The 9,418-nt window shown below is 38.4% G+C and overlaps 1 protein-coding gene across 1 annotated transcript; it reads left to right on the top strand.

Moving 5' to 3' along the window:
* The first annotated feature begins 443 nt into the window (after positions 1-443).
* Positions 444-8,709, top strand: LOC144682471 (high-affinity choline transporter 1). Its single transcript, XM_078544870.1, has 9 exons — positions 444-551; positions 1,725-1,950; positions 2,613-2,726; positions 3,739-3,894; positions 4,173-4,321; positions 4,426-4,569; positions 4,780-4,933; positions 6,105-6,322; positions 7,984-8,709. The coding sequence occupies exons 2-9, from the start codon at positions 1,773-1,775 to the stop codon at positions 8,617-8,619; spliced, it is 1,749 nt and encodes a 582-aa protein (XP_078400996.1). The 5' UTR covers positions 444-551; positions 1,725-1,772; the 3' UTR covers positions 8,620-8,709.
* Positions 8,710-9,418: the final 709 nt, after the last annotated feature.

Genomic DNA, 9,418 nt, shown 5'->3' with positions numbered 1-9,418 from the left:
AAAGCTTAGAAGAACTACTTGGTTGCCCGTGAATGGTTCAATATGCCATTCCTTTACTCTTCCAGAGAATCTTAAAATTGTTAGTGTTTTTATATTCAACATACAGTCACTCTGTTAACAAGTAAACCAAATTTAGGACATTGGCCTGATTCAGGAACTGGGAACTGTGAAGGGCATCAAAAAGAGAAAGATATTGTAATTTTAATTGATTAAACTAAGCCCACCTCTTTATATTGTGCGTCAAGCTATTTCCAAGGAAGCCTAGCTCCTGCCCTCTGAGTGATCCGAGCTATTTAATGAATTTCATGTCAAAAATTAACAAGCCCAAATCATTGACAAGGAGCTTTCATTCGGATCTCGGTGACGTTTGTCTCTTTCCTCATCTCCAGCTGCTGACGAAGCCCCCCCGCCTCTATAAGCCAATGTAATAAGTGCAAGATCCAGAGAAGGAAGCTCTCCGGTCCCTGTCGGTCCTGATAGCCCAGCTTCCTGACAGGAGTCAAACGTAACACGTTGCGTCCCCAAGTTAAAACAAGAGACTTCAATCAAAGGTAAGTCGATTGACAGAAAGCCGCTGCCACAAAAAGAATGTGAATGTGGCGCTGGTGTGTTTGTTGTGAACTGATACACTATCCCCATCGTGTCTGATCTTTGAAGTCAGAATAAAAGCTGAGCTGAGCAAAGGAACGGACGCTTGTGGAGCAGGAACTTACCCTTGGTTCTATGTTGGCTGCCTAGCCAGAAAAAGTCTACATTCTGGGTGATGCAGCTTTCTTACATGTTTCACTTCAACAATCATTGAAATGCTTTAATGTCAGGACAGCTTTACCATTCTCAGTTTACTGATGATTGCGTAAACACAGTGAACAAAAGAAAAGAAACTGTGCTTATTGGAAATCAGGAATAAATCAAAATGCTGGCGGGTTAGCCAGCCCCTGTGCAGAGAAGGTAACACTCCTGCTTCGGGTGTGCATCCAGTTCTGAAACGTTAACTTATCCGTTTTCCACAGGCACAGACTGACGTACTCAGTGTTTTCACTGTTTTCCTTTTAACGAATAACTGTTATGGCCCTAACCTGCAAAAAGGCAGACTTGCCAGCTCGGAATATCTGTCCACCATCTAATTTTATATTTAACGCTAATACATGAGTTAGCTGTTGCACTGATCCAAAAAAAAACCGAGCCCGCCCTACACATTTCAGAGATGTCCTTGGATCTGAGACATTAATGAAAAGGATGGTCCTGAGCAAAGAAGATGCTCACCACCGCCCCCCAACACCCCCCACCCCCCGCCCCCCATACAGTGCTGTGGCCAACCTTTCCCAACATTGGAGTATTTGCTTAAACATCCCAGGTGTACAATCCTCACAACCTCCCTGAGCTTCACTCAGCTGGTCGCTCATATTTACTCCATGCTGCCCATTACTGTTAGGGGCGTGTTAGCAGCGGCCGTTAGCTGTGGATTTCCAATCATTACTCCCAACAGAGTTCTATCCGTCCTTTGATGGTATTGTCCAGAATGTGACTGTGACTGTTTAAAAGAAACAGTTTGAATTGGCCTGAGCCGGTGCTTCACTGAATCCCAAATCCAGCAATACCTAAACAAAATCTTTGTCCAGTAAGTGGATTTTTTTTTTAAATCCTCAGGGACCCTGGTGATGTATTTGCCCTTTAATGTATTCATTCGGAATTGCAGATATTGTGTCTGGCTCTTTCTCTTTCAGGTTTCTAGGGATTAGCAGCCTTGTTGCCAGCTCCATTTCCGACAGAAAATGAACATTCACGTCGATGGGATAGTAGCTATTGTCCTGTTTTATCTGTTGATCTTATGTGTTGGAATATGGGCCTCTTGGAAAAGTAAAAATTTGGGCACAGATCAGGATCGGAGTGAAGCCATAATGATTGGAGGAAGAGACATTGGCTTACTGGTTGGCGGGTTCACCATGACAGGTGAGTGCCAAGTGGCTTTCTGTTTATCCTATTCTGAAGTTCTTGTGAGCAGCTTCGTCCATCGTTCAATCTGGCCAAGCGCGTGTCCAAGGCGGCGGCCAATGTGCCCCGGTATTAGTGCGAGAACCGCTTCAGCGAACAAAGAATTGAAGAAATAATCTCTACAATATTTGGATTTTTGGTGCCCATTCTACTTTAGACCGTTTAATCCTTGAGGAGAGTAAATACGAAGGTTAAACTGCCTGTTAAAGATGCTCGTATTGTTTCTCAATACAAATCCCTACAATTTTGAAAATGTTTAAATAAATCATCAAGTGCCCCTTTATAGATCCACCAGAATGGGGAAGAAAGTGCGATTTGATTCTCGATAGCCAAACATTTGAAGACAGATGTTAGATTAAAAAAAAGGCAGACTCTCAAAGCATTTCTTACTGCACTGACCTTTCTGAACTCTCCATCCATAATCGCTGTTTCTTTTTTAGCCATTTCTGTACGGTGTAAATAAGTAATTCATGCCAAACATGAGTATTTAATGACGGGTGCTAAATTTCTATTCGCATACCCTGCTATTCTCATCTTTTATTGGCGCCGGAATTTCTATTCGCTATTGTGCTGGACTAAGGCTGTGTTTCATTAGACAACTCCTTTTTTCCCCATGACAGCGACCTGGGTTGGCGGCGGTTACATCAATGGCACAGCAGAGGCGGTTTATGTTCCTGGATACGGCTTAGTCTGGGCACAGGCTCCATTTGGATATGCACTCAGCCTGGTTTTAGGTATGAACCAAAGCTCTTGGGCATCGTCCAAATAAAATCGAGTTGAAGCTTTAATAATTGCCACATCCAGCACCAGCAGTCCATACAATCACCTCACCATGTCCACAGGCAGTATTTTTCATGCAGATTTTTAACAGTAACTAACTCCTAAACAAATCGTATCGCGTAGAACCACTCAAATCAAACACGCAATCCATATAAAGCTTAACCTCCCAGAGCCAACTGACACAGAACCAGTGAACAGCCACCTTCATCTCTAATTTAATCCAATAGCTGTCAATTCATTTTCGAGTGACAAGGTTTTATATAATTTAACAAAACATTGATACAGCTTCGATTGGGGCTTGCTGAAAAACCAGTGGATTACTAAATGGATGAAGTCAGGTCATGGTGTGCATGCGATGGGGTTATGTTTTTGAACATATAGCCCGATAGCTATTTTTTAATAATATTCACACATTAGAAAATTCACTTTTGCGCACTCACAATGTGCAAAGACTGCTTCTAATACTTCCTTGTTACAGAATAAAACCAGAGTACGTTTTCTTAGATCGTATATTAAATTGGTCTCATTATAACGAAAACATTGAAGACAGGGAGTCACATTATTCCTGGTAATGCCTTGGTCTTTTCAAGATAAAGAAACAATTAAAATAATTAAATCCCAAACCCAACTAAAGGTACTAAGCATGAAGAGGTTTATCAATCATGTAGAATTAGTGTAGGAATGAATTTTCACCATGCTTCATCAGAATAAAACTGAAAATCCGGATTATAAACTACGGAAATTTATTGCATTTAAGTACCATCTGAATTCGTAGAACAAACTAACTCGAAACACAGTGCACGCTTCCATTAGGTTCCATCAAGAGCAAAGGGTTAGGGACTAACACAGCAGAGATCTAAAGGGTATGGAGCTAAGAGAGTTAAAGTCTACTTTTTTTTTCCTTTGCAATAACTCTGGTTAGCGATTTGTTTCTATTTGGGATTTAATGGTTTCTCTGTCTTACAGGTGGTTTGTTTTTCGCTAAACCCATGCGTTCGCGAGGTTACGTGACCATGTTGGATCCATTTCAGCAGATCTACGGCAAACGAATGGGAGGATTGCTTTTCATCCCCGCTCTCCTGGGAGAGATCTTCTGGTCTGCAGCCGTACTGTCCGCGCTAGGTAACCTCCCCCCGCCTCCCAACACCAAGGTCATGTCTCATTGACTGAAATCCAACAAATGCCAGTTTCACACCCAGTATTGCCACAGTGTGCGTCTTACTTACATTTCGAAGTAACAAGTCCCGTATAAGCTTTAATGGCAAAAGTGAATTGAGCGACCGTTTCTCTGTGAACAATGCAAAGTTTTAGATAATAAAGAATAAAGGTTGGATAAAGTCTTGTCTTTATATTTACTGTACTGAAGGCCAATATTAAGTTAATAAACAACTGCTTTTCAGGTGCAACCCTGAGTGTGATTGTAGACATCAACATAAACATATCGGTTATTATTTCTGCTGTGATCGCAATATTCTACACTCTGGTGGGTGGATTGTACTCGGTCGCATACACGGATGTGGTCCAGTTATTCTGCATCTTCTTAGGATTGGTGAGTTTAATAATTGAAAACATGCTGTGCGAGTTTCATCCACAGCCTAACTGAGCTCAGTCAAAGTAAGCCAGCTTTTCAACATTTGATTTTTCCCCCCCCAGTGGATCAGCATCCCTTTCGCCATGTTAAATCCAGCAGTTACAGATATCACCATCACAGCAAGTCAGGAGGTTTACCAGGAGCCTTGGCTGGGGAGTCTGAATGCACCGGATATCTTTACCTGGATAGACAACTTCCTATTATTGGTATGGGTAATGTTTTCAAGAACCGTCACCATATTGCTTAATGCCAGATTTGGGATATAATAATACTAATACAAACTAAAACAATAACACATTAGAAAATGTATGCTGAAGTAAATATAACAGTCCTCACGCGATGCCTTATTAATGCCTGGCTAGGCAAGATATGTAGGATGTAGTTACAATACAATTAATAATTGCGTTTATTTTCAGATGTTGGGTGGAATCCCGTGGCAGGTGTATTTTCAAAGGGTCCTTTCTGCTTCTTCTGCTACCTATGCACAGGTCCTCTCCTTTCTGGCTGCTTTTGGCTGCGTAGTCATGGCCATTCCGTCTGCACTTATCGGTGCAATTGGTGCATCCACTGGTAAAGTAACCTGGTCTTCAGAATATCATTTTAATTTATTTTACCCGAACCATTCTGAGATGCTCCATACCTGGGTATTACAAAAAAAAACATTCACAACATTTTTAAAATTTTTTTCCCCATAAAATTGCCATTTGGATCATTTGAATGATTGTGTAAAATGTTGTTATTACAATTGCTTTCATTTTGTTAAGGTTGTTACTAAAGCAAAATAACATTATTTACATTACTGCTTGACCTTAGAACTTAAAGTTAACACTTGTAGTAGTAATCTTTGAAACTTTCAAAGGCCCTTGTAGCCTGTCCATCTTTGTTCAAGGGTGGTACCCAAAAGAATGGCGTTTTATTAATTTTAAATATGCTGTATCACAAATCCAGGAGTAAATCACTGACAGACATTTTTGTATTTCACATCAGTTCTAGAAAAAATTCTGAGATGAATTGCACATTTCATTATGATTTATAACCATTATGTCACTGGTTGATGGAGGAAAAGTCATAATTTGAACTTTTAAAACCGAAGTGTCCTGCTTAAAGTGAAACATATTTGTGATACAAATGAACAACTAAATGAGAATCTGTGAAATATAGTGAATGGCAGCCTATGATCTTGTTGATTGGAGGATTTGCCCCTGCACAGCCTCATTCCCAATAGATTCTAATTATGATGGATGAATCTTTTTTTAAAAAAAGTTGCTAGGCAATATTTTTACTAGCTGCAAAGGTCGTTTACAACATTTAACTCAAATGATCTAACAAAGGACTTCACCATTCAAAATGCTTCTGTAAGCATAGCCACATCATTTTCATTTCCTTATAGATCATAAAAAGCATACATAAAATAAACTGTGACAAAATAATTGCATTTCCAGATTCCTGTGGTAACAATTTTCTGTTTGAAATACATTTACAAGTGCATGAACTGTGATACTACTACTGATCAAGATCAAAATATATTGTGTTGGTATATTATCAACTTTATGTTCTGAACACACAAAAAATAATTCCATTTCAAAACCAAGAGAAAACAAATTAGAGATTACTCTAAAATATTAATGCAGAATGTTATATTATCGCAGTATTTGCTTGGAATTGTATCAAGTGTTTGTATTTGTCCAGGTGCAAAATAGCACCAAAATATTTGCAAAGAATGATTTTTTTCTCTATATAGACTGGAATCAGACTTCATATGGTTTGCCAGATCCCAAAAACAAAAATGAGACTGACATGATTTTGCCAATAGTGCTTCAGCATTTGTGTCCATCCTATATTTCCTTTTTTGGCCTTGGAGCTGTCTCTGCTGCAGTGATGTCATCAGCTGACTCTTCCATCTTGTCAGCAAGTTCCATGTTTGCTCACAATATTTACCATCTTGCATTCAGACAAGAGGTAAGCTTGGATTTCAACAGCACAATTATTCATACAAACATGCTTTTACAAGTGAAGAAGCACTGATCTATTTGTGTATTCATAGTTCATAAAGTTTTTAAATTGTGATTCTTGCAGCAAATGAGATGGCAAGAGGTTCTATTTAAATAATACTTTTTTTTTCTCTAAAATGAGTGAGATAGCAGCTAATTCTATTTATTTCCTGGCCAACCTGCTTCATGATATTGAGTATTAAGTAATACAGGGCATTATGAAAATAATAAATCATGTTGCAAATCGCTGATAAGGCCCCGCCTGGAGAATTGAGTCAAACTTTGGGCATCACACTTTAGGAAGGATGCCAATGCCTTGGAGAGGAAGCAGAGGAGATTTGCTAGAATGGTACTAGGGATGTGAGACTTTGATTACATGAAGAGACTAGAAAAGCTGGGGCTGTTCTTTTTAGAGCAGAGAACGTTAAGGGGAGATTTGATGGGAGGTGTTCAAAATCATGAAGGTTTTTGATAGAGTAAATAAGGAGAAACTGTTTCCAGTGGCAGAAGGGTCAGGAATCAGAGGGCATAGATTTAAGGTAATTGGAAAAATAACCAAGGGTGAGGTGAGGATTTTACTTTTTCACAGTGAGTTGTTATAATCTGAATTGCATTGCCTGAAAGGGTGGCTGAAGCAGATTCAATAATAGCTTTCAAAAGAAAATTGGATAAACACTTGAAGTTGAAAGAAAATCAGGGCTTTTGGGAATGGGCACCACAATGGAACTAACTGGATGGCATTGTAGCTAAGCATTAAATTGAAGGGGAGAAGTTACGCTCTCCGATCCCGCAACGACCACACAAGACTCAGGCTTCTTTTTAACCAGTTTTATTCAAGCATATGCAAGGGAGCCACAATCATTCCTAAGAATGAAGACCCAGCTGCCTGATTAATTACATTTCATTACTTTTGTACTTTTTCTTATCGTAACACATTTGAGTACATTTGAATACATCCAATTGGTAACTGATACACTGGTTCCATACTATCTCTATCCTATTGAGTACATAAACATGTGATTTTGTTATCCAATTATTTTAAAGTATGTATACATAATTATATTATCCAATCAGAGTTAAAACACATACACAAGGACCTTGGTTTTTGCAACTCAAGACTGTGTTTCATCAAAGCCCCTTCTTTGCCCATTGTTTATCTTCCTAAATCTAAGCTAAAACCACTTGTCCTCTCCTTGTCTGAGGGATGAGTATACTTAATTTAATTTTATGCCATGTTTTATCTCCAGTCTAGCTCTCAAGGCTGTGCAATGTCCATCTGGTTATCCTCACCTGTTAAAATGTTTAGCATCAATAGCTGCCTGGAGATTTTAAGTATGTTCAGCAAATTCTTACTGTGTTATCTTTTAATATATATTTAATTCCCCATAATAAAATTATTTGATAGAATGGTGTACATTATTTATTGCTGTTCAAGTCAAAAACATACTGAAGCTCAGGAAGGTAACCATAATCTCAGTGATTGCAGTGTGATGAAGAGATCAAAGCTAGATATTGATTCTGTTGTTAAAATTCTTTTTGAGTAGCTTGAAGGAAACCTATATCACATTAGCTTCTTATGCCCATACTATATGATTAATATTCTTTTCTCAATATAATTGCTCATTACAGGCCAGAGACAAAGAAATAGTGTGGGTAATGCGAATCACCATCTTTCTGTTTGGAGGAGCAGCAACATCCATGGCACTGCTGGCCCAATCTATCTATGGTCTATGGTATCTGAGCTCAGATCTTGTCTACGTTATTATCTTTCCTCAGTTAATATCAGTGCTCTTCATCAAAGGAACGAACACATATGGCTCTATCGCTGGATATTTCATTGGTCTTTTGCTTCGAATTAGTGGTGGTGAACCATATTTACATCTGCAGCCATTTATTTGTTACCCTGGATGCTATTTAGAACATAGCTTTGGAGGTGAACCAGTCTACATTCAGAGATTCCCCTTTAAAACCATGTCAATGTTATTCTCCTTCTTTGCCAACCTTGGTGTTTCATATCTCGCCAAGCATCTGTTTGAAAGTGGAATATTGCCACCAAAATTAGACTTCCTTGACAGTGTTGTGTCACGACATAGTAAGGAAAACATGGACAAAACAATCTTGGTGAATCATGACAATATTACTTTATCAGAGCTGGTGCATGTCAATCCAAAGCACAGTGCTTCACATAATGCTGCTTTCAGCAATAAGGAAGCATTTGAAGACACTGAGCCAAATTCTGAACTTTCCAAGTCAGACAATGACTGATCCGCAACCCCTGTTATCTAATGAGATCAGTGCAATCATGATCAACCAAGGACGGTACACTAACAATATGAAATAGCATTTTAGTAGTTATAGTATTTTTAGAAAATAAAAAAAAATTGTTTATATCAGTGCTTTACTGATGATTGTTCACTTAAATACTGTTGTACAGTATTGTTTTAATTCATGCACATGAAATCAGATTAAGCTATAATTTTTGAACCTGGATAGGTTGTCGATTCTTGCTGCTTTATATTGGCACATTGCAGAGACAAGCTATCATAATTTATATGGACTAAAAGTGTTGTGGAGCTTTGTATAAAAATGGTGGTAACATGAACTGTCACAAATTCATTGGTTCACTGTTCTCCCTATTCATAAGCCAAACTCTGTAATGAACTGGACTCAGGTGGACAGCTGACTTATCACTTGTTGATGAGATTTTAATTGTCATTTATTATTCCATTTACCTACTCTTATACATCCAAATATACATTCATGCATTTACAAATATATATATGCTCAAATAATGGACCCAGATAAGTCAGTTACCCTTGCTATTTTTAACTGATGAAATAACAAAGTATTCAATGACAGACCCAGTTAGTCCCATTTATTAATTATTTATTACAGCTATAATCTGGATTCCTTTCCAGTTCATTTGGGAAAACTGGTGGAAATGAAATCTTGCAACTTTACTGTTCATCATCTATAACTAATATGAAATATAGGTGGTGATCAACTCTGACCTGATCACTACCTTTAGAAATAATTATGACCATTAATACCTTCAACCTTTGAC

Source organism: Cetorhinus maximus, chromosome 7 (genome assembly GCF_964194155.1).
Source record: "Cetorhinus maximus chromosome 7, sCetMax3.hap1.1, whole genome shotgun sequence".
Lineage (NCBI taxonomy): Eukaryota > Metazoa > Chordata > Chondrichthyes > Lamniformes > Cetorhinidae > Cetorhinus > Cetorhinus maximus.
The sequence above is the reverse complement of the archived record's forward strand: the minus strand, read 5'-3'. Positions and strand labels throughout refer to the sequence as shown.

Excerpts from the sequence above, each read along its gene's own strand:
- LOC144682471 (XM_078544870.1), top strand. The coding sequence starts at position 1,773 with ATGAACATTCACGTCGATGGGATAGTAGCTATTGTCCTGTTTTATCTG. Across the intron at positions 4,934-6,104 it reads TGCAATTGGTGCATCCACTG|ACTGGAATCAGACTTCATAT; the intron begins GTAAAGTAACCT and ends TTCTCTATATAG. Across the intron at positions 6,323-7,983 it reads ATCTTGCATTCAGACAAGAG|GCCAGAGACAAAGAAATAGT; the intron begins GTAAGCTTGGAT and ends TGCTCATTACAG.